Below are 25340 nucleotides of genomic sequence, written 5' to 3'. Positions count from 1 at the left end.
TTAAAAGGACAGAGACCAATTTGGTGGGATGCAATTATTTAAGACACTTACATACTCCTTAGTCCATAAAGTCATTATTATTATTATTTAAGGAAAATGCTACAAATGTCTTTAGGGCATTTTTTAAGCATACAAAAGTAGTAATTTTTCCTTTAATAAAAAGTAGTAATTTTTATAGAAAATTATGCGGTTACAAGTTTTACAGATGTTTTGACCTGTATTTTCAAGATAAAGTTTAATTTTGTAGATTTCTTAAACAACGGCCTTAGAATTTTTTAATGCGATATTCTTTTACATATCGTGTTGTGAAATTGTTTTCTTTTCTGCAAACCCACTTATAAATTGTTCCTATAAATAATAGTTTGGTGGAGAGCAAAATTCACCACATTTGTGACTACAATAGTATATTAGCATTTGTGTTCTCCTTCAATGGATTCTACACATTTAAAGAGAGAGAAATCAAAGGATGGACAAGAAGCAAGCCAACAAGACAATAACCAGGTGAACCTCTCACTTCCTAAAGAAAATGCGTGGACATTGTCCCAAAATTTACATTTTCAATGTTTTTGGTGTCCATCAAATTTGATACAACCTATAATCTCTTTTCAAAACAATTTTCAAGCCAAAGACAATGATATTGTTGTTGCAAGCTTACCAAAATCAGGCACCACTTGGTTGAGAGCACTTACATTTTCAATTGTAAATCGCAATCAATACTCATTTGAGGGTCATCCATTACTTAAATCCATTATACATAAACTAGTGCCTTCCATTGAACGTCATCTTTATGCTGCTGATATCAAAGACCAAATTCCTATATCAAAAATAATTGAACCAAGGATTTTTGGGACTCACATTCCATTTTCTTCACTTGCCAAGTCAATTCAAGAAGAGTCCAATTGTAAGATAGTTTATATAAGTAGAAATCCATTCGATACTTTTGTGTCATATTGGACTTTCGTTAATAAAATAAGGTCAAAACATCCATCTTTACAAATTTTAAGCTTAGAGGAAGCTTTTGAAAGTTTTTGTAACGGGGTAACTCCATTTGGTTCATTTTGGGAGCATAATTTAGGTTACTTGAAAGAAAGTATGACTAGGCCAAACAAAGTTCTATTTTTGAAATATGAAGAACTTAAAGAAGATCCTATTTTTCATGTCACTAGACTTGCAACATTTTTGGGCTATCCTTTCACTCAAGAAGAGGAATCGAAAAATGTGATAGAAAACATAATCAATTTATGTTGTTTTGAAACGATGAAGGAATTGGAGGTAAATAAATCTGGATTTATTCGGTCAGACATTGAGAACAAATTCTTCTTTCGAAAGGCCAAAGTAGGAGATTGGAAAAATTACCTTTCCTCTTCAATGGAAGAAAAACTATCCAAAATTGTGGATGAAAAGTTAAGTGGACCGATGAGCCACTTAGAGAGTCACCCTACTAATAATATCAAATAATCAACATGCATGTCACAAATGTTGTTTCTTTTCTTTTGCAGAATAAAGAGCAAAAGAGGTATTTGTTAGGGTGGCTACTTGCCACCTTAATTCCTTATGCTTGATCCTCATTGTTTGGTGTTTGGATCTATTTGGCTGGTTAGATTTAAGTTTCTAGTTGTTATTGTTGTTGTTGTTGTGTCCCTTTCGATTGTACTGTTTTGATTTTTGTTTTTGGTGTATTGTATTTTAATGTTCTTGTTTTTTCTCATATAGGTTTCTTTCTAGTTGTTGATCTTCATTGTAGTTGTTTGTAGTATTTCATGTAATTCTCTTTATATATTTCCATTAAAAAAAGAATGTCTGCTAGACCAAATAATCAGTTGAATGGAAAAGTGTGTTTAATGATCTGGTTAATGTTTTTCTTTTGAGCTTTTATGAAGTTTCATATTATTTCCTTTACCTAGAAAAAGAGAGTAAAGCTTCTTCTAATTCTAACTTCACCATGATGGTCAACAAGATTTGCTTGCTCCCATTTTTGATAGGTTGAATTCAAAGAAATGTCAAATTCATGGGAAGTTAATTTATGTAAGATTTTGGTTAAACAAGTAGTGCCAGATTTTGGTACGGAGGCAACATCGTTATCTTTGGCTTGAAAATGATTTTGAAAAGTTTTTATAGGTTGAATTAAATTTGTGGAACACTAAACACCAAAAACATGAAAACAAAATATAAATATTGGGACCTTATCAACCCATTTTCTCTAGGAATTGATAAGGTCCCGATATAAGAGAGGCACGGTAATAAAAACTAACAACGCAAATAGTTTTGTCTCGAAATGGCCACGGGTTACCCCAACAGAAAAGAAACAACAATGTTTGTGTCATGCATTTAGGCTAAATGCATGTTCTAAAATGTAGCCACTTAAAACAATAGGATCATATAAAGCAATCACTGATGGATCCACATAATTTTTCTTCTATGATTTTGAATAGTTTTTCTACCATCGAAGGAGAAAAGTAACTTTTCCAACGTTTGTTCTCAATGTTTCGTCCTAGAGCTCCAGATTTATTTGGCACCAATTCCTTTATCTTTTCAAAGCCACATAAATTGATTATGTTTGCAATTTTGTTCACGTGAAAATGACATATTCTTTTAAGGTCTTCATATTTTAATAATAAAATATTGTTTGGTCTAGTCATGCCTTCCTTCTGGTAACCCAACGTATGGTCCCAAAACGGACCAAATGGACTTCAATTGAGGAATTTCTACAGATATAAATGATCTTACAATTGGACTCCTTAATTGACTTAGGTAATGAAGGAAATGGAATATGAATTCCAAAAAGCCTAGGTTCAGTCATATTTTTACGTCAAATTGAGAAATTTGGTCAAAGGTATCACCACTATAAATATTGAATTCAAAGAAAGGTACTGGTTCATGGAAATTAGATTGAAGTAATGGATGATCCTTTAAGGAGGAGAATAAAAGATGCCAAATGTACGTGCTTTCAACCAAGTGATGACAGATCTTGGTATTCTGGCAACAACAACAGCATTATATTTAGCTTGAAAATAATTTTGAAAAGAGTTTATAGGTTGGATTAAATTTGATCAACACCAAAAACCTTGAAAAAGATATAAATATTGAGACATTCACCACCCATAATTTTTCTCTAGGAAGTGACAGGATTAGTTGCTCATAAATTCATAATCATGGTTTACCTTGTGTTGTTGACTTGTTTCTTGTCCATCCCTTGATTGAAGACATTGGAGAAGAGCACAATGCTAACGTGACATAGTACTCGTTTGTGAGAAAATTTTGTTCTCAACCAGCTAATATTTATAGCAACAATAATTTGGTTCTCATGTTTAAATTTTATTTTAATTTTCTATAATGACTATGTAGCAAGCTAATTGCATGAATGTTTTCAAATCTAAATCTAAATGTGCAATGTTTTGTGTAGCTTTTCTATGACAATGCACCCCTTAAAAGAAGACATTACAGATTCTTCAAACCTTCACCCTTTTTTATAAGCTTTTAAATCTTCACATTTGACATTATTGATAACTCATTGTCAAACCTACGAAATGAAAGTTCGAGGGAAAATTTACCCAATGTTATCCATTCATTTTCACAAATAGAAAGACTACTATATCTTTTCCCAACTAAAACATCTTCATGTTCACCTAAAATGCTAATCTCTTTATCATGCATGTAATGAGAAGAGCTACTTTCTAAAAAACATCATATATAATGAGAGAAAAAAACTCATATTTATAAAAGAGGCACAATAATAAATGAAGAAAAAAACTAACACAACTGATTTTGCTTCAAAATGGCCACAAATCACCCCAAATAGATCTCTTGGCTTGACGATGCAAGGCAGGATTCTTGCTTTTTGTTACAACCATACGGGCAAATTCACCCTCTGAGGCATCTCTTTTGATTGATCTACACACATTCATAGTTACTTGTTTACCCCTTCTAATAGGCATGAACACAATTCTTCCCCAACCGCCTCCAAGATCAGCGATCTCTGTTTCTTCTTCCATTTCCCTAACCTCTTCATTGTCATCTTTGCCATCCTCGTCGGTTTCCAAACCATCAGATTCATATCTCCTTGCTACTTCACGTGGAGCATCATCATCAGCTTCTTGCAACTTCAACCAGTCCTCTGAAAAATTTAAAAGAAATAAATACAAATTGCAATTCAGTTCCAGAAAACATTTTCTTTTAATTTCATGTTTTCACTAATAATTAAATTGTAAAAATATCACATTCAAAGTCAGTTTAACAAGAGGAAAGTTTCTATTTCCTATTTTCACAGTTAATAACTAAATATGCTACCTTGGTTTCACACTGCAACTTATTTTTTGAAGATTTGTATATATAACAAGTCAAGGAAAAGAAGTTATTTTCAGTTTCCTATCAAAATATTTGAAAACAGGAAACATGGTGAAAATAATTACAAATAGAAGGCATTTTCTCTAACCAGAGTGTAAATCATTTTTGCTGATTCCAATACAACATTTTGAAAACAGGAAAAAAAAATTTAAAAAAAAAAAAGTGTCTTTGTAATTATTATTGAAAATAAGAAATCAAAACTGAATGTTTTCTTCAAAATTATTGACCATATATCATGAAAGGAAACTGATTTTACAGACCACATACTTTATGTTGAAGTATTTTAACAGAAAACAAGATAGCACATTACCGTAGTCAATTTCAAGATCCTCTGGATTTCTTTTGGCTTGCTGCTCCTTCAGAGTGTCAAATGTAATACCGTCAAGGGGCCAAGGTTCCCTGGTCCAAGGGATCAGAGAAAAACAAAAATCAGAATTATTGTGTTGAAGATAAATAACATAAGGATCCATGTATTTATTGTATAGAATAGACATATTACGATCCATGTATCTATCGTATAGAATAGACATATTTTATCGTGTAAATAGAGATCAAATATTATGTAATTGTTATATTTATGACTTTTAAGCCTGTATAAAGGGAGTTTGTTGTGTAGTTGAAAACACAATTTCACCATCTCATGCCACTATGAAAGCATATCATTAAATACTTCAAAAACATTTCTTATGCATTAAAAAAGGACATTTCTTATGCCATTCAATGGTCAGGGAATGAAGAATCAGAAATCTTCCATGTCAACAAACAAAAACAATTAAAAGTTAATTAAGAGAAAGTAATATGCGATATGCATCAAGAGGGTTGTTGAAATTTCACGTAAAAGAACTCAGCATTTTGTGTTGTCCTATTTGTACTCTAAAAAAGTTCAAACATGAAGGATTTATTTAAAACACTTATTTTCAATGTCCAAAATTCAAGATTGGCAACAGGTTGTGATAATTCCTACTTACATTTACATTGAATGTAAAAGGTTATGAACATAAATGAACCTTCTAAACATGAAGTAGAGGTGGTTAGCGATCACATGGGAATTTGGTGGATTGAAAGCCTTATGTGATAGTTCATTCGCAATGCATGGATTAGTAATGCTTAAGACTTGTGAACTGATACAGTCTGATCTGATCACAGGGGAGTTTGATTTTCAAGAATGCCGTTTACTATGTGGTGATGTGGAGTAATTGCTTTGGAGTAGCATACAGTCAAATTTTAGATTAAGGCTTGTTTTGTTGAATAGCCCGGGTGCTTTTTTGTTGTAAATCATTGTATCATTGCAAACTTTGATCTACCCCTTAGACAACTGGTGCTTTGTTTAGAGCTTATTAACCCATTTTACCTTTTCTAAAAAAATAAATTTAAAACACTTGCCTTGGTCTTGGGCCTCGTCTAAAAACAACATAGGAGAATTTTTCATCTTCAAAGCCACGTAAGGGTTCACCCTTCGAACGCTGAAATGGGATGAAATTTAGAACATAAATTAGTTGGTTGTGAGGTTAATCCTTCCTAATATCAATGAAAAGAGAAAATTAGGAATGCAGGGACAACATGACTCTCTTCAATACAGAAAGTAAAATATGGATAAAGGAGAAACCTTGTAAGCACGCTGTGATGATGTCCTTTCCAAGCGCTGAACAAAATGACAATATTTTCCAGATTTTACCAATGGACAAGTACCATCATGAGGACACTGCATCAAGAAAATTTGTCAAATCAAATATACCAATGGGAAACTGAAAAGGTGAAAAATGTTTCAGTAAAAAATTGAAAACACAATGTACTTACTGGAGCAACCACAAAAGCACCGGCCTTCTCAGTAATCAAATCTTTACAAACTTCATTGTTCTTTTTAGAAGATTTACGATGTTTCTGAGGAGAGTGTAAAAACAACCATGATGAGGAAAGGAAGATACAAAGCTTATTCATCATTATTTATAATTTTCTTAAAAAAAATTGGTAAACTTACTCTTTCTTCCATCCATAATATGTAAGATCTCATCTGAGCTATAATACTGGATCCGTGAGGCGTTCCTGGTTCAACCAAAACCTACAAGATTTTGATTTCACAAATGGAGATAGCCTTAGATACAAGATTGAAAAGAATTAATAAAATAATGAAAAAAGTTATAAAAATTTAAGAATTCCCTCAATTATTTCTTTTCAAAGAATTTTTTTTCTATAATTCATATATGTTTTTCTTTGCTCCCATCACTCCTTTTTCTATCCCATTGACTCTTTTAATATCCCAAAATAGTAAAATAACATCATTCCAGTAAGTAAAATAAGTTTGTAGCAGAGAGTCCTCTCCTTCATAGGACAACAAAACTATGAGCTTGAAATCATACCAGAACATCTTGTGTTTGATCCCAAAGCTGTCGAAGTATGGTAATTCGATCCTTTATAGACGGAATCTCTCCCAGCACATAAGACTTCATCCCACCAAAACAGAGCACAAGCAATTAGTATTAATTTATGTAAACCTACATAAATAATTTATATGCCTAATGCTTGAAAAAAAAATTATTAAACAAAAGTGCATCCCTTCCATTATTAGCAAAGAGGGTTCTAAAACTGAAAAAAGAAACTGAACTTACAAAACAAATTCAGCTGAACTATTTAGTTTGTTTCAATCTAAATTTGAAAATTGAATGGAAAAAAGTGACTAAATTTGTTTACTATTTGAACAAATGAACCACATATAGTACATACAAATAGTTGATGATCCTTTTATGTACATGTTAAATGCTATGGTAGAGTTTACAAGGTAGCAAGATGTTTACATCTTCAAATCCATCAAATATAGCTGCTTGTAAATTTGAGTGTAATCCATGAAATACAATATGCATAAACTAACAAATCTCAACTCAACTACTTAAATTGAAGAAGCTACATTTCGCAAAAATATACGTGAATAATCCAAAAGAACAAACTTACAGCAATTACAAGGTCATGCCCTCTCTCTGATTTACTAATATCTTTAGACAGAGCTTGAATACTGTCATAGCTATGAATAAGTGGCAAATCCTTGAGACCTATATAATCAACAGCAAAACAAAATCAATGTAACACCCAGAATTCCTTGAAAATTTCAGAAATGAGCAAGTTCAACATACTCAATTCCAAACATGAATATTCATTATTTAAATTAATGACATAAATCACATTATATAAGGGGAAAATCCTGGGACAGAGTTGATATTAAAGACTATTAACTCATTTGAGTGACTGCTACGAATTAGGTGCCACAACAAGAAAAAGAAGTATTTTCACTTTCTAACCAAAAATAGTGAAAACTGTCAGTCAGAATAGCTCTTCAACTTTTAAATTTTGTAATTTTTGTGAGTATCTCCTATAATAGACAAAACTATTATTTGTTCATCAAACTTTTCCTTTTACAAGTATATTGTTATGCATCTTAAAGGAGAAAATCATGCTTATCCTCAGTAAGGTTAGTAATTGTTTAATCATACAGTGTGAAGGTTCTTTCAGTCATCAACAGGAACTAAATAATTTAGAGCGGAATCATTTCACAGCAGCCAATCTGCAGGTCCAACAGGCAGCATAACTAACGTGTGTTACGTTAGTAAAGACCTAATTCTTAAAAGGTTCTCAACCATGCCTCAAAGAAACTAGAATTACATTCTGATGTTTCCCAAGATTTAATCTCCTTCATCTTTTATACATAATGCAGGATAAATAACCAAACTAACCCCAATTCCAATCGAGACATATGCAGACACCCTAAAAGATTTCAATTATAAGGATCATTATCCATAAACCAAAAACTTATATAACAAATTATGATTATTAAACACAGTGAAATCACTATTGTTATGCTATCCTCAAAGATCTCACTCAATACGAAGACCACTGCAGCACCCTCCAAAACATGGCTTTGGTTATACATCCAATGGAGCAATACCAAAATTGCCAAATTACAAATCACGTATATAATATAAAAAGAGAGCACCGTGCTGTAATTCTGAATACATTAGCAATTTTCGATTCTATTCGGTATTGGCAGTATCTTGGGCAATTGAGTATTTTGTTCAAACAAGTTATCAACATGTACCTTGTATGAGGCGCTGACCTGCACGCTGCATTGACTGTGATGGTTCTATTATATTAACTTTCTCCAAAGATTTTGGCCAAACTTCTTGCAGCGCCCTTTCAACATCAGATTTGAAAGGAAACAAATTTATTCAAGAACAATTCTAAATTTGTAATATGAAAGTTAACCATTGACCCAAACAAAGTTCAAAAGTCTTTTACCAGAAAGCTGAACCAGTCCCAGCACCAAAATCTAAGACCTTGGTAGGGGAGAAACCAGGAAGCCTTCTACTAACCTAAAAAGACATAACATTAAGATTACAGTAAAAAAGTTAAAGTAAACACACTAAAAAGACATAACATTAAGATTACAGTAAAAAAGTTAAAGTAAACACAAGTCAACTTTCATACTTCACACGTTAAGGAAACAGAACCTTAACAGTTGATCCGACACCCACATGAGAGAGAGAGAGAGAGAGAGAGAGAGAGAGAGTCCTACTAGATGCTAGGGATTACCAATCATTATTCACTCCGATACATAAATTACGGTCCCCAATTTGATTTAATTTAGACCTAAAATTTACCACCATTGTTCTTGCTTCCATTTGCAAATTAGCTATTGTCTGATTCCCTATCTACATCTCACAAGAGCATTCATTTATTTTAGCATCAACTTATGCAAATCCTGCCTTTAAAAAAAACACTTCCTCTAGAATTCTAATGTTTTGATATATTATCATGGGTGCACTTAAAAACCATCTTTCACACGTGCAACTTTCCTTCTTTTTTATTTTAACAGACTTCGTCTTCTTATTTTGCAGACCAAGTAAAGGATTAATATAAAGCAAAACTCTAATCCATTTCACCTTATTATGTCATAGTATCTAACACCGATTATTTAATGATTTGTGCTCCCTATCGGGATTATGTTTCCGACCTACCTCTTTAAGTACTCTGTAACAAGCAGAGTAAACGGCAGGCATTCGAGAAGCTACATAAGCTATTGTCTCCTCATCTCTATAGGTGAGGCCAATGTCACCATAGGAGCTCGTAATCTTCCAGCGTTTCGATTGTTCAAAGGACTTTAAAGGGTGTTCGACTATCTCCCTTGATGTGGTGGTTGCCAGCTGCAGATTGACATTCTTGATTTCATTGAATGACTGGGACAGTCTCAACACCTTCCTCTTCATATATGGCTCCTCTTGCTCTATAATCCCAAGACCACCATGAAAAATTTTAATCAGAAAAATATGAATACATGTAGACCTAATGTGAAAAAGTAAATCAAGAAAAGATAACGGACCTCGAAGGTATTTCTTAATGGCACGGCGAAGAGGAAGAGGGACAGTGAGGCAACGTTGAGATTGCTTTGCTGCATAGATGAGGGTTTCAGGGGTGACAATTTTCTGTGCAGCTTCAGCTATTGTCTGGGTAGCCATTCCAGCTCGCAATTTAACAACTCTCTCCTACAGATCCAAGCAACATGTTACATATATCATCATGAATTAGTATGTTAGCAACAGATTTCAAAAAATAAAAACCAAAGAGCCATGAAACTAAAAGATAACATTTTTTTCCACACCAAACGAGCCTTTCATTTTCTTCTTCATTCCCTTGAAATGTTCAAAATTTTAAACTTTAAAGAAGCACAGATGATGCGATCATAGAGGGTTAGGATTGATGTTATTTTCAAAACAATCCACAAAACCAATTTGGTAGCTCTTACGTTTTTATATTGTGCCCGACTTATCCCTATAAAACTGACTTGTAAGGTGAGGGTCGCCCATGCTTTATAAACACTACACAGTACACAGGCCATACCTATATGCAATGAAAGCATTGGAGGCTGCGATTAAGGGAACCCAAATTCCGCAATTAGACGGCTAGAGGCGGACCGCAATGAAGGCGAGTAGCATTCTTTTTAGCAACAAAAACATGCAGAAATTGATAACTCCATCTATATTTACAATTGTTTATCACTAGGATTAATCCCCATTAACAGAATTTCTCTCACTAGACTCCTATAAGCTATACTAGTCAGATAATACAACATTATCATCACTTATCATTCAGGCATTTTGTCGAACAGTTGGAGCAAATTAAAACAAAATACTTGAATCCAATTGAAATAGAGAAGAAATTAGAAATTGAAGAATGGATTGGCTTACCTTAGCTTATCTAACAACAAGAGGTGAGAGAGACGAGATAAGAGAGACGTTAAGTGAGAAGAATTGAAATAGTTGAAACTATAGCCATTTTCAACCTTCGCTTGGTGTTGTTGGTGCTTATGGTGAAGCTAAATTGAATGCATTTTCACACAAGGTTGTGGAAGGAAATGGTTATGGTGGTGTGGTGAGTGAGTGAGCGGTGATGGTAACAACAATGATAATAAAACCCTTCTTAAGCCCCTTCTTGTTTTTCTCTTTTTTAGCCCCTTATATTATTTGGAAATTTATTTTTAGTCCTTGTATTTCTTTTTATTTTGAAGTCAATTTGGGCGATTTAGTTTTTGAGCCACAATTTTTTGATTATGTAATCGCTTCTATGTATTATTACTTTTTTTCTTTGGTTGATAGACGAAATAGCAAAGTCATTATAAACTCACACACATAAGTGGAGGTGTCGGGGTTCGAACCCCGGTCGTGACGTCTGACCTAACAATTTCGGCATTTTGCCAGTTGAGCTAGGACTTTTGGACTTCTATGTATTATTACTACAATCAGAGAAATCTTATGGCAAACAAACTCTTTTTTATAATAACTATACATTTTTTTTTTTGGAAAATGATAGGTTGACATTCATTATTTTGTACACCTTTGTACTACTGCTGACATGGCATGGACATTTTAGTAATTTCACACTTTTTTAGATTTTGTGCACCATCGTTCAGATCTGGAACTCACTGCGATGGTGAGACCGTGGACGAAAAAGTCGGAAAACCATGGATGACGACGGTGAGACCGTGAACGGCGGCTGTGAGGAAGACACGACGAGATGCATAGAGGATGAAGGAAGAGGACCGGTGGAGGTGGTAAGGCGGTTGGTGATGATTGCGTCGGATCTGGGACAGCCGGTGGTGGTGTTCGATGAGCGAAGAGATGGTGAAGGAAGAGAGAATGAGCAGCAATAAGAGGGAGACGACGGCGATGACAAGCATGTGGAAGGAGGTTGAACAATGGCGACGGAAACAGAGACACTAGAGAAAGGCGTCGGCGGCGAGGGCTGAGAACAGTGGTGTGAGGGAGAGACGGATCTGATTTTGGTTAGATAGAGAAATAAAAAAAATTGTTTTGTTTTTTAGTTGTTGTTTGTTTGGCATGACAAGGCTGATGTTTTTAATTAGGAAAATGATAGATTGACCACTCAATTTTGTACGCACTTTGTACACTGCTGATGTGGCAAGGTGGAATTCTTTTTTATAGAAAAATAAAACAAAACAAAAATTAAAACTAAAAAAGATTGTCAGTGTACCCTCTCTCTCTCTCACTCATCCCAAATTTTTCACTCTCTCTCTCTCAAGTGTGAAAACAACACCACTGTCTCCTCCCACTCTCGTCGTCGATTTACTGTTCAGTCACTGACTGGTTTACGGGCGGGTTCTATGTAGATGGGGGTGGTTTGATCGACAATGGTGGATGGTTGTGGTGGTGAGAATTGAGAGAAGTGGGGCCAAGGGTGGTGGATGGAGGTTGTTCAAAGAGAGAAACAGTGGGGAGATCCAAGAGGATGAAGACGGCGGCGACGGTGGTGCTGCGTGTGGCCGTGACTGCGATGGTGTTAGTCGTAACCGTCGAAAGGGCAATGGTGATGATCATGACCGAGTATGGTGATGCGTGGCCGTGACCAGCGAATGTGAAGGCCGGAGAAAGGTGACAGTGAACACGCAGATGAGAAGAGGGGAAGATGGTAGTTTCTAAGGATTTTACAAAACTGCCCTTCATTTAATGTTAAAATAACAAAATTGCCTTGCCACATAGGAGGTGTATAAGGGGAGGTTGCCAACTAGGGATGTCAACGTATCAAACTCTTTTAATTATAAGTATGCCACCTAGAGTGGTATAAGGGTGGTACTGCCACCTAAGGTGGCCAATGTATAACCTCGTTTTTTTTTTTTTACACTGTCCATCATTTTATGATAACTATACATCACTTTTTTTATGTCAAATGCATCTAAAGGTCCTTTAAGTTTTTCGTTTTTCCCAAAGTGATCCTTTAAGTTTCAAAAGTCCCAAACAAGTCATTTAAGTTTCAAAAGTCCCAAACAAGTTCTTTTAGTTTTTGAATCGTTTCAAACAAGTCATTTTAGAGGATGATGGTGATGATTCAGATGATAGCAACAAAGAGCATTATCCACCATTTGCCATACCTAAAAAAAATGGCTAATTTTAAGTGAGTGTTAGGAGCCAGATTTGGTACCAAAGATGAGTTCAAGGAAGCAATTACCAACTATGCTATCTACAATAGGACTTGTTTGAAACGATTCAAAAACTAAAAGGACTTGTTTGGGACTTTTGAAACTTAAAGGACCACTTTGGGAAAAACGAAAAAACTTAAAGGACCTTTAGATGCATTTGATCCTTTTTTTAAGATAACTATACTATCCCTTTTATTACTAGTAAATGTATCGTTTTTTTTTTTTTCAGGTACAATCATCCATCGTCAATAATATATGTACTTCATAGTTTGGTCTATAATAATAAATATAAGCTGTCTTAGAAAAAAGATGTCAAGAAAATAAAATCATATAAAATAAATCTTTTTAATCAATACTATCGAACTTTTGATTAAATTTAACCTATATATAACGAAAACTAAGTTAATATAATTATTCTACTGATACGAATATACAGCTGCTCTACGCAATGCAATCGTGCATGCTTGTAAGTAACACAAGCATATTTAAACAAACTCAACATCTTGTTTAACATTTTTTTTCACTTACCCCCCAACCCCACATATCAAACCCTAACGAAGAACACACTAAGTTCAGGTCCATTGCTATTCCCATCAGGCATCATCATATAATAAGTCTCTGAATCTTTAGACCCAATTACACGTTCAAAATGTGCCCTCATGTATGACAATTCTCCATCTTGAGGGTCTGACAATTCGCTCGGAAGCTCGCCAACCGCCACTGAGACTGCATGCAACATATGCATCACATATAAGTCATCATCTGTTGGATCTCTCTTCACCCCGTAACCCATTTTCTTTCCATTGCAAAACAGCGTCCAAATTGGTTCATCAACGATCTTTGTTTTATCGTTGCTGGAGTGCTTCTCGCACTCCAGCGCTATTCTGTTAAGCCCCATTCCCATGTCTTGGAGAAGCTTTCCCGTGGGAATGGCCAACTCCAAGAGAAGGAATGGGTGACATTTAGAGTCTTCTTGAAAAGCAAGGTTTACCCTAGCTTTTCGGTAACCAAATAGGGTTCCAGTTATCCTCGTGCCTCCGTGAATGATTGTTTCACTTGTACGGTGGTTTCCGTTCATTGTGGGCATCTTACACGACGGAACAATGATCGGAAACGACCGAAACATGGAACGAAATTTGCCAAAGAATTTGTTGGTGGAACTACGTTTGCTTTTGCTTTTGCTGTTTGCCGGCTGTAAGGAAATTTGCATGGGAACTTTCGGTGAAGTGATCGAGGGCACATGCGATGGCGGTGGTCGTTGTGCCGTCGGTAATGGCATCATTTGAGCTGCATGAGGAGGTGCCATTGGTGATTATAAGAAGGGATTATGAGATATTTAGTCGGGGAGGAGAAGAAAGTTTTGTGGTTTGGTTTGAAGAAAATTTATGGTTGAATTATGAATGGTTTGTTAGGAGGGAAGTTATTATACCAGAGTGTAGAAAGATGCATTGTAGGGTGCACATTGAGGTTTGGTTGCTCTTTTTTTTTTCTTCTATGAATGGTTTGTTAGGTGTTGAGGGAAGTTATTATATAGGGTGTAATTGGTATGAAGAAGGATATATTGTGGTGTGCACGTTAGGGTTTGGTGGCTGTTCTTTTTTACTTTTTTCTTTCAAGTTCTGAAAACATAATGTTCTTTTTTTTATAACTTAATTTTCTTCATATAGTTTACTTTGACTTTTATAATTTAATTCTTATCTTATTTCCTCGTACCGATTCCACAATTTTGCAGGTCCTGATCGAGTTCGTGCGTTCGCTGACTGTCTTGGTTAGCATTATAAATTCATTGAGCATATAAATGTTATTTAACTATATATGAGATAGATTTTGTAAACCTTTCAAGAGAATAAACACAAATTAGAGGAACCAACCATGGTGCCATTGCTCCTTGTTAAGGCATGTTGGTGACCGTACTGAAATTTTCATTTTGGCCATGCTGCTTCAATTCTCTTCGTGTGCTCCGTTACTATTTGCAAGGGGTTAAAGTTGAGTTTATTGACATTAAATTTGATTCAAAGGTTGCACTGAATTTGATTCTTGGTGGGTGTAATGTAGAACATTGCATTTTCCACGTAAGAAGTTTCTTAAAACACATTGAAATGACTACCGCTGAGAGTTTTTGGTCATTTCCATGTGTTTTTAAGCAACTTTTTATGTGAAAAAAATAATTTTCTATAATGTAAGACATCCGTCTTATTTGATGGTTCGTCACATCCATGATATTCTCTTTAAGCTAGACTACTATGTGGATCATATTTTTTGATAAGCTAACTAAGTTCCAATTATGGTGTAGATGAAAATTAAAATTTGAAAAATAATTTAATTGTTAAGGAGGGTAATTTAGGTATATTGAAAATAGGCTACACAAAAAATAAACATTTATCCTCTTTGTTAATGGTATCTATATCTATACCAATATATAGAGAGGATATACTTTTTCTTCCACTTTTAACATTCAATTAAACTATTTTATCATTTTTATGATATAATATAAATTATCAATTGAAAAACTAGTTAAATTCCATTCAAATATGAACTTATCTACAACAATAGGAAAAACAATCCACAACAAAAGAAACAATATTGGACGGTATGAAGAAAAAAAACTAATTTTGACCATTGAAATTCTGGCACGCAGTAAAAGATGTTGAGCATGATGTCAAGACACGCGGAATGTCGAGAACAATGTCAAGACATCGTGACAACACAAATAACAAATAACTAACTGAAGAAAACAGCTGAAAGTAAAAGGCACAAGTTATTTGTTAACCCAGTTCGGTGCAACGTCACCTACGTCTGGGGGCTACCAAGTCAGGAAGGAAATCCACTATAATATTATTAGTTTGAAGTCTGCATAAACAACCTCCGATTTACTAGCTCCGTGGCAAATCACTACCCGTGCAATTTCTATTTAAGACACTCCTAGATGTGAGACCCCTCTCACTTCCCCTCAATCACTCTACCCGTGATAAGCACTAATACAATGAAAATAGAGACACACTTCGAGAAACAGAATCCACTCTTGCTTAAAAACTTACAAGTGATTCACAACTTACAACTCAACTACAAGTCAAACTCAAGCATCAAGATGATACATGAGTGGCTCACAAACAACAATGGACAGACTAAAACCCTAAATGACTCTTTTGCAAATGACGGCTTAAGTAGTTCTTTAGGTCTCGAGTCTTCCAATATATAGCCTGAATACATAATGGGCTTGAAGAGCAAATCAGCTAAACACACAGCTGATCCAATACGGACTTCAGCACAGAAATATATGTCGATCAACTTGGTAATTAGATGAATTTATTAGAAATAAAAGAATTTAAAAGAGATAAAGTGGTTTGCAGGGTTTTAATCGTCCTGCCCAATGCTGGATTATCTTTTGTGATTCAGAAGTATAACAGCGATTAGGGAATCTTTGAACCCCCCTCCGTCTTTGTTGGAATTAACTCGGTTTATTATTAGTTTATGTTGTTTATCGAATTCAGAAAAGTACCTTTAAAATTTTGAGATTACCACCGAAGATATTACCGGGTTGAGTCACGATCAGATCGCTTTCTTTAAGACGTTTTGCGGCACAACCCGAGTTTGTGCAAGATAGACTAACAACCGCGCTGTCTCTAGGATGAAACAGTCCAGTTCACCTGTTCAATTACGTACTGCACCATAAGTAATCATTCTAGAAATAACACCCTCAAATATGGTTTAATCAATCGTTCTATTAAACTACTATATATGGTATGTAGACCACTCAAAATCGACGAGACAAAAAGGAGGAGGAGAAGAAGAAGGACTCGTCAACACACGTCGAAAAAGGGAGAAGAGAGAAAAAGCACAAGAAGCATCAACTGTGAATTTCGGTGTACTGAATGAGTGGGGTGAGCTCTCCTTTTATAGGGAGAGTTTGTAACAAAAAACGGAGTGACTTAAGGATTAAGTCAACTTAATCATTAAGTAAAGCGCGTTTTATTTCCTATTGGATATATCCGGAACCTTACGGACAATTTGTTGGATCGAATCAGATCGTAACGAATTTATTTGTTACAAATGAAACGCTTTCGGATAGTGATTAAATTAATAAAAAAATTAATTTAACATTTTCAAGTGACAAAAAATATTCTATCTTTTTTTTATCAAAAAAAAATTTCTTTATTTTAACAAGCCCAAGCTCGGCCCGGCTCGGCTGGACAGCGGCGACGGCGGCGTGCGTGTGAAATATATATAATTTCTAAACGCTCACATGTTCTCAAAAGTGGGCATCCCAAGGGCACATCCTTGTAGGCCACCCCACAATTATATAAACACTTACTAGGTAGTATGGTGATAGGCCAAATCGCAAGTGCACGGTCTATAGAAGTAATAGTAGTAAAAGAGTATCGTTCCGCTAGGAAGTTGTTCAATCCAATTAACTTTTAGAAAATGATTAGAGGAGAAGAAAGTTTATAAAAAGGAGGTTTAGTTGGCTGAAGGTAAATAACAATAATATAAAAGAGCCTTGGGATCATTGGTACATCGTAACGACGAATCCTTCACAAACAAGCCTTAAACTTATAATTCTACGTTAGTCTTAATTTCTAAAGACAAGTTTCTCTTTAGCGTATCAAAGCTTCTCTCGAAGTCAGTGAGTGTATCCCTCTAACAACCACACCTATTCTCATGGGTGATTGCCTTTGGGACCCTTGAAGATTGAAACTTTATATGTCTCAAGGTTTGCTAGACTATTCTTATGTTTTGCAAACCTTGTCTAAATTCACTTGTGCGAATATCAAAGCTTCGCGTTCGCTTTATGAATTGATATTTGAGATAATGAATTAACAATTATCAAACCCTCCGCGTTCGCTTCCACAGTTTGATAATGGTTAATTCATGTTAAAGCAGTAAATTTAGATTAGAAATTAAGGTAACATATAATTAGGGTTTAAGGCTTGGTTTGATTCGGATTACGTCATTAGACTTATCCAACAATCCCAAGACAAAGAAGTCTACTCACTCATGTTCATTGTAGACATGGGGGAAGAAGAGAGAAAGCAATAAATTGCGAGAAAGAAAGTAAAGGAATAAAAGAACTTTATTACAATAATTGTTACTAAAATATTCCACGAAAAGGTGAAAGTTTATGATGGTGTGCTACTCTATTTATAGCTTACAATTGACTTAAAATCTAAGCAACTATTAGGACTAATCAGTAAAACTACAACAGAGTAACTTAGGCCTGAAGAAAAAGCAGCAAAAGGGACTCTGGAGGGTGGCACGGCCGTGCCACATGTTGGCACGGGTCGTGCCAAGCTTCTGACTTGTGGGAGACATATTTTTGTCTCCGTATCTTCGTATTTTTGCACTGTATTTGCTCCATACCTCTTTCTTTTGCTCCAAGACACCTTCCACCATATATTCAGTCCTGAAATAAAATAAAATGCAATTTAAAGTAAAAGATTCAAAAAGGAAATAATATTAAAATAAAATAAATCTAAATCTAAATAAAACAATACTAAATAATGCATAAAAATAGACTAAATTATGACTCATCATATGGCTCTCCAATGTGGGACATTTTTAAGTGATACCAACACTAGCTCTTGCTAAGGTGTTTATTCTATCCAACATCCACTATTGTTGCTAGTCTTCCAACAGTTTATAACATGTCTTTCAATTTAAGAAAGTAGAACATGACTTCGTGATGAATCAGTGGAAGTTTTATTTTAATATCGTCACAATTCAACCGGTTACAATGACGGCGTTCCCATAATATGACTCATAGCCCTAAATTCGTACTTGGAGTCGATTAAAAGAATTTAATTTAGAAAATAAGCAATTTACTACTGTCTGGTTTGGGCAGAAATAGGGTTGTCAATCCTAATATGCTCCATCTATAAAGATATTGTATAGAAACAGAATAATATATACAAATTATATCAGACACTTGAATCATAAACTGAATAAAAACTATATTAATTAAATCCAACAAAAAAAGGGGTTCATCATGAGACCCTAATCAAAAAGGTTTAGTTGCACATGACAAGATACATCATTACAAAACAAAAGAAATACACACCTTAGAGAGAACAAGAGGATGATGGAGATCCTATGTCTTGAAGCTTTGACCTTGCCTTGTACCACTAGCTTTCTGAATGAATAAAAGAGTGTGAAAGGGTCTATTTTTACAATACATCATTATTTAGGGTTTAAAAGATGAAAACTAGGCTTTTTCAACCGCTTCAACCTGAAAAACAAGCAAACAACACATTCTGCATGCAGTGCATGCGCAGGGCGCATGGCATGAGGCGCAGGGACGCATGAGGCAATCCTGGAGGCTGTCTAATGCACAGGGGGTGCATGGTTTGTGCGCAGGTGAGCATCAAGTATAATCTTTTGTGCGAATTTTGCTGTTTTCCATTTTTTAGGGTTCTTTTGTCTTGCAATTTCTTGAAACTTAAAATTAAATTTCTCCAACTTGTATTATCTTCAATTACCTTCTAAGAACCATTTATCTTCGATATTCATATCCTTGATCCTTCACGTGATGTCGTGTTTTGTCGATTTATGTGATTTCTCACTTAGACTCAAAACACCTATGGAGTTTCATGATTTAGGATAAAACTGAAACAACGACTCGAATGAAAACAATACAAAATGTTCCTCGATTCATTGACAACTCCTCCAAATGTCTTCTTAATTGCCTTCTAATTCAAAGAAAATAATTGTAAACATAACCAAAAATATCACATGATGTTTCATTATGACATCAAAACTGATATTAGGAATATTGCAGTGTTTTTATTATACGTAAAACCCTCCAATGCAATTCGTTATCTCTCAATTTTATCAAACCCATATTTATCTTTAGTCTTCTTTGTACGTTGATTTTCACTCACATATCAAGAAAACTAATTGAAAAGCAAATAAAAAGTCACTGGAAAAGTAATAAATCACTATCAACCTGAAAGTAAGAGCGGAGGCATAAAAGAAGAGCCCTTATACATGGACCATCTTAGGTGGCATACTTACTTTAACAACCACACACAATTGTGACATGTGGCAAAAACATTGAAAGAATAGATGAGAGGAGGTGATGGTGTGATGTGAAATTACTAATATACCCCTGCCACATGGGGGTGTACATGAGAGGTACATAAAAAGGATGTCTACCTATCTTTTTCTATAAAAGAAATGGGGTGGCATTTACCATGGGAAGCAAGACATGTAGTGGTATTGGTGTGCATTAACAAACAAAGTAAAAATGAAAAATAAATAAACTAAGATGAAGGCGAAGTTCATTTCTTTGGAATCTTTGCAATAAGTGAAGACGGAGTTCTACACACACTTAAGTTTGGAAACAACCCTTGTGACAGAAGGATGGGTGTGACCTAAGATGCATTCCACGGCACTTAAGTGCCGTTGGGAAAAAAATTAAAAATTTGCAAAGACGGTGGTTAACTGCAGCCGGAGTTAATTGGAGAATTTCGAGATGGGAATTAGCAATTTTGAAAGAGAGAAGAGCAATTTTCCTATAATTGTCCTTCTTTGGTGTCGAGTATATGTTCGGTGAAACTATGGTGGGCCGTGGCATATTGTTGTAGGCTCTCTTATGGTTTTGGATATACCTTCAAAATATGGATTGTCGAGCATAACTCTTAGATCGTCGATCATAGCCTTTTGGACGGTCCAGAACAATTTCATTATTTATAAGAATCATACTAAATTTTTTACATTTTATCGTAAAAAATAATCAATATTCACTATTATGAAAAACAAATATTGAGCGTAATTAAATTTTATTTTGGCGACACTTTTGATAAATAAGATTTGGTTATTATAATTGTAAGTGATAGAAAATAGTTCTTTTAAAAAAAGTATTCATTTAACTATTAATTTAAAGATTAGATGTACCAGTACAATCAAATTTTCGAGTGTACCGTATAAATTTATATAATGATTATCAAATGCTATGGATCTTGAACTTTTATACAAATTTTCGATATAATGAAAACTATATAATTTTCATTATATACTATGAACTTTAAATCAAATTAAACCTATATAATGAAAACCATGTTAATAGCAGAATTAATCTATTTATCTGAATATACAACTGCTCTAAGCGATGCAATCGTGCATGCATGTAAGTAACAAAATTATCTATTGGGTTAACACAAGCATATTTAAACAAACTCAACATCTTGTTTAACATTTTTTTTCACTTACCCAACCAAACATATCAAACCCTAACGAAGAACACACTAAGTTCAGGTCCGTTGCTATTTCCATCAGGCATCATCATATAATAAGTCTCTGAATCCTTAGACCCAATCACACGTTCAAAATGCGCCCTCATGTACGCCAATTCTCCGTCTTGAGGGTCTGACATGTCGCTCGGAAGCTCGCCGACCGCAACCGAGACTGAATGCAACATCTGCATCACATTCAAGTCATCATCTGTTGGATCTCTCTTCACCCCATAACCCATTTTCTTCCCATTGCAAAACAATGTCCAAATTGGTTCATCAACGATCTTTGTTTTATCGTTGCTGGAGTGCTTCTCGCACTCCAGCGCTATTCTGTTAAGCCCCATTCCCATGTCTTGGAGAAGCTTTCCTGTGGGAATGGCTAACTCCAAGAGAAGGAATGGGTGACATTTAGAGTCTTCTTGAAAAGCAAGGTTTACCCTCGCTTTTCGGTAACCAAATAGGGTTCCGGTTATCCTTGTGCCGCCGTGGATGATTGTTTCACTTGTACGGTGGTTCCCGTTCATTGTGGGCATCTTGCACGACGGAACGATGATTGGAAACGACCGGAACATTGAACGGAATTTGCCAAAGAATTTGTAGGTGGAATTTTTTTTGCTTTTGCTGTTTGCCGGCTGTAAGGAAATCGGCATGCGAACTGTCGATGGAGAAGTGCTCATGGACATAGGCGATGGCGATGGCGGTGGCGGTGGTTGTCCCGTGGGCAATGTCACCGTTTCAGATGCATGAGGCGGCACCATTGGTGATTAGGAGAAATGGTTATGAAATGGGAGAGGAGAAGAAACTTGTTTGGTTTGGTTTGAAGAAAATTTAATGTTGAATTATGAATGGTTTGTTAGGTTGTGAGAAAACATGATGTTCTTTATTATTATTTTTTGTCTTCAATTTAATTTTCTTCATATAGTTTACTTTGACTTTTGTTGTTAAATTCGTTTTTGTTTCCCTGTTTAATTATGAAGTGAATCCAGATCATAGATTAATTCGGTTGAAAAAATGGGCTAAAGATAAGTATTGTACAATGTGAATTTCATATGTTTTTTCTCGGTAATAAAACTCTTAGTTGTATGTAACAAATGTGATTTTCTTTTTCTGGTTTTCATCACATGCTGGATTTGCTAGATGCAAACGATTACCAGAATTAATTACTTTTTTAGGATATAGTACTTATCTTTTTTTTTAATATCGGATATAGTACTTATCCATTACAGCAAGGATATTAGTGAAATTAATTGTGACACAAACATTAGCTTTATAAACTCATTGTGACACAAACGTTAGCATTATAAACTCATTGTGACACAAACGTTAGCATTATAAACTCATTGTGACACAAAGGATTTTGTAAAACCTTTCAAGAGAAAAGGAACAAATTAGAGGAACCAACCATGGTGCCATTGTTGCTTGTGGAGGCATGGTTGTTGAGCGTACTGGGAATTTCAGTTTTGGCCATGCTGCTTCTCCTCATACTTGCTCCGGCGTTACAAGGGCAAGTACGAAGAGATATCGATGATGCTTGAGATAGAATTGCAGTGTGTATATTTACAAAGGGTTAAAGCTGGGTGTAATTTGAGACGTTGATGCTAGAGATATTGATGTTGAATTGCATTGAAGACATCCCTCTTATTTGATGGTTCGTCACATCCATAATATTCTCACATTGTTGGACGTCTACGATGTGGATCATGTGTTTCGTGAAGCTAACTAGATTGCTTTTACTTTTGTAAAATATGGTCTATGTGGGATATCATAATATGATTTTTTATGTGATCCCTGATTTTGCATCCTTAATCATGTACATTGGATAGGAGTGTTCCCCTTTTAGGGATAGATGAACATAACCAATAAATTATATTGAATATATTTGTCACTTTTTTTTTGGTACAATATATTTGTCATTTATTACTTATGAGTATATGTTAACGTTTGTTTTTAGGTTTTTTTTTTTTTTAACTAAAATGTATTTATGCATTAAAATATGCAATTTTTACAAAACCCAAAAAACATACTCTTTGATCAAACATGACTCCTCAAGTGCTCGTGAGTTTAGCTCAATTGGTTTGGACAATGCATAAAATATTCAAGGTTCGGGGTTCAAATCCCGGCCACCACCAAAAAAAAAAAATGACTCCTCAAACCCTAAAAATACAAAAAAAACTTATTTAAGCCCCACGTTAAAAAAAAAAAAAAACTTAGTTAACCCTATTTTTAAACTCAAAAACTAACTTAACACACGAAAATAACAAATGATCTTTTTGTAATTTTAAATCAAGTTCACTATGTAGAGATTGTGAAACTTAATTTTTTATTTTTAATTTAGTATGAAGGTGTGAGTTTGAGTGTAGGTGATTTTGTATTACACATTCAGATTATTTTTTTTCTACCCTTTCGTAATTTGTTAGTAACTTATATGTAGAGTTTTGCCCATATCTTGAATTGTACTCATTCATTCAAGTATATTCTTTCACCCTTATAAATATTTACAACTTTTACGTTCTTCCCAAATTCTAATTTGTATTTGTCCATCTTACATGCTTAAATTAACAATTAATTTGAACTTCTTGTATCGTATTTCCAACTTAACCTTTGCTTATATTGACAATAACTTTATCTATAACTTTTTTGGTCTCACTGTTGGTGCTCATTTTGGTAACATTTCCTCTTTGTGGTTCAAATACATTTTTAGTAGTGTTCGTATCTATGTTGTTCTTTATTCCTTGTCTTGAAGATTCTAGCATGTAATGTGAAAATTTTGTGGTTTTTATACCAAACCCTTCTACAAAGACCCATATTTATATATAACGAATGTCACTTTGCATGATAAGAATTTAGGTCATTATTAGTGTTAATCTTAGAACATGTTCCTTGTGCTTGAATTGTTACTACATGTTGTTTATGAATTATGTCTGTGAACCTTTGCTTCCACGTTCAAAAATTCACTTACTGGTAAAGATAAAATCATAAGATAGGACTGAAATGAATTTGATTGTTTCATGTGTACAGTGATGAATAAAGAAAATGATTGATTTAATTTCTTGCATTTGCCAATGGTTTGTCGATTGCTTAAGTCCTAGTTAGTGATTTAATTGAATAAATATGATATTAGTTAAATTGAGACTAAAATGAGTATTAGAAACATTATAAAAATGTTGTGATGTACTAAACTTAATAAATAAAGATCGTGAAAGCATTTGAATTTCTTTCGATCTTCCAAATCGACACTTTAAAACTTAAATAGTCAAATTGGAGCTCAGTAGTCAAAATTTCAAGAATTTCACAACATATACAAAAGTCAACTTTTTGAAGTTTAGTATAAAAAAATAGACTTTTTTTTTGTTGTTAATTCTAGCTCTAAAAAGGAAGGAAATGCTAACAAATCCATGAGAACACTTGCTAACAAGTCTAAAGAATTTATTTATTTTTAAATGATACATTCAACTCTTATAAAATGACTTTTTTTACATAAAAACTATCACCAATTTTCTGTTTTAACTTATTAACAAATGTTTTAGGTACAAAATACTGTAATGGGTATATTTATTATTTTAAAAAATATTTCTATTTAATACTAGTAGTACTAATTTATCTTAAAGATAAAAAAGATAAAAACATTAAATATTAGATGCATTTATATATATACAAAGAGAAGTGGCATAATAGTCGTACACAAAATATATATTATAATTACACTATCAATTTTTTGAATATATACGACAAGCGTAAAAAGGAGCTTAGATGTGATACCGTTTGGACTTTAGCACACCAAATGTATCCAAAAATAAATAAATAGTAAACAAAAAGTTTTTTTAAAAACAAACAGTAAACAAAAATTAGTAGATATTTTTAGCTGCATGTCACGCTGTATGGTGGGAGAAAAGGAAAAAGAACCAGGAATGCTAACAATATCACGCATGTCACGCTGTATGGTGGGAGAAAAGGAAAAAGGAGTACTTGTTATCTTGGTAAGCCAAAATGGTTGTACAACCATTTTGTAACAACTTTTTGACAATTTTTGTCTATAAAGAGAAATGATATTTGTACAACTATTTTGTAACAATTTTTTGACAACTTTCTCTCTCATACTCACATTATGTTTTTATTCTCTCTCTTTCTTTTTCTCTCTCAATTATTTTTGACCAATAGAAATAGAGAAAATGAAAGTTGTCATGAAAGTTGTCACTAATGGTTGTTCATATATCATTACTCTTGTTTTTTTTTGAAGAAGCTAAAATGAATTATATTACCACCTCAAAAGAATCCTTCCTAGCACAAGACGT

General features: G+C 34.2%; 3 protein-coding genes and 2 pseudogenes across 6 annotated transcripts; 1 reads left to right on the top strand and 4 right to left on the bottom strand.

Annotated features, from left to right (window-relative positions):
• Positions 1-376: 376 nt before the first annotated feature.
• On the bottom strand, positions 377-2988 carry LOC146898410 (cytosolic sulfotransferase 14-like; annotated as a pseudogene). The gene has a single exon (XR_015023155.1). The product of XR_015023155.1 is annotated as a cytosolic sulfotransferase 14-like (transcript).
• LOC146898411 (cytosolic sulfotransferase 15 pseudogene) lies at positions 430-1854 on the top strand (annotated as a pseudogene). The gene has a single exon (XR_015023361.1). The product of XR_015023361.1 is annotated as a cytosolic sulfotransferase 15 pseudogene (transcript).
• Positions 2989-3534: 546 nt separating the features above from the next.
• LOC146898409 (copper ion binding / methyltransferase) lies at positions 3535-10836 on the bottom strand. Of its 2 annotated transcripts, none has more exons than XM_085737456.1 (13): positions 10575-10836; positions 9710-9872; positions 9348-9613; positions 8629-8702; positions 8429-8523; positions 7291-7388; positions 6702-6785; positions 6323-6403; positions 6142-6225; positions 5951-6046; positions 5728-5807; positions 4655-4743; positions 3535-4114 (listed from the first exon to the last, which is right to left on the bottom strand). In XM_085737456.1, exons 2-13 carry the CDS (start codon positions 9843-9845, stop codon positions 3771-3773), a joined length of 1527 nt encoding a protein of 508 aa, XP_085593582.1. In that variant the 5' UTR covers positions 9846-9872; positions 10575-10836; the 3' UTR covers positions 3535-3770. The 2 variants fall into 2 exon arrangements, with proteins under 2 accessions (XP_085593582.1, XP_085593581.1); XM_085737455.1 differs by lacking the exon at positions 10575-10836 and adding an exon at positions 10133-10246.
• Positions 10837-13222: 2386 nt separating this feature from the next.
• LOC146898408 (protein MIZU-KUSSEI 1-like) lies at positions 13223-14709 on the bottom strand. The gene has a single exon (XM_085734527.1). The coding sequence runs from the start codon at positions 14124-14126 to the stop codon at positions 13365-13367; it is 762 nt and encodes a 253-aa protein (XP_085590653.1). The 5' UTR covers positions 14127-14709; the 3' UTR covers positions 13223-13364.
• Positions 14710-20996: 6287 nt separating this feature from the next.
• Positions 20997-21806, bottom strand: LOC146898407 (protein MIZU-KUSSEI 1-like). Its single transcript, XM_085737454.1, has one exon. The coding sequence runs from the start codon at positions 21804-21806 to the stop codon at positions 21039-21041; it is 768 nt and encodes a 255-aa protein (XP_085593580.1). The 3' UTR covers positions 20997-21038.
• Between the last annotated feature and the right edge of the window lie 3534 nt (positions 21807-25340).

Source organism: Medicago sativa, chromosome 8, assembly GCF_051527215.1.
Source record: "Medicago sativa cultivar Bolivia chromosome 8, Bolivia_mono, whole genome shotgun sequence".
NCBI classification, from domain to species: domain Eukaryota; kingdom Viridiplantae; phylum Streptophyta; class Magnoliopsida; order Fabales; family Fabaceae; genus Medicago; species Medicago sativa.
This window is presented reverse-complemented; position numbering and strand designations above follow the sequence as displayed.

Bases quoted from the DNA above. Each gene is read 5' to 3' on its own strand.
- LOC146898409 (XM_085737455.1), bottom strand. From the start codon at position 10,246: ATGCTTTCATTGCATATAGGTATGGCCTGTGTACTGTGTAGTGTTTAT. The intron at 8,524-8,628 runs GTAAAAGACTTT...TGATGTTGAAAG, and splicing joins GGGACTGGTTCAGCTTTCTG to GGCGCTGCAAGAAGTTTGGC. The intron at 7,389-8,428 runs GTACATGTTGAT...TTGATTATATAG, and splicing joins AGGTCAGCGCCTCATACAAG to GTCTCAAGGATTTGCCACTT.
- LOC146898408 (XM_085734527.1), bottom strand. From the start codon at position 14,126: ATGGCACCTCCTCATGCAGCTCAAATGATGCCATTACCGACGGCACAA.
- LOC146898407 (XM_085737454.1), bottom strand. From the start codon at position 21,806: ATGGTGCCGCCTCATGCATCTGAAACGGTGACATTGCCCACGGGACAA.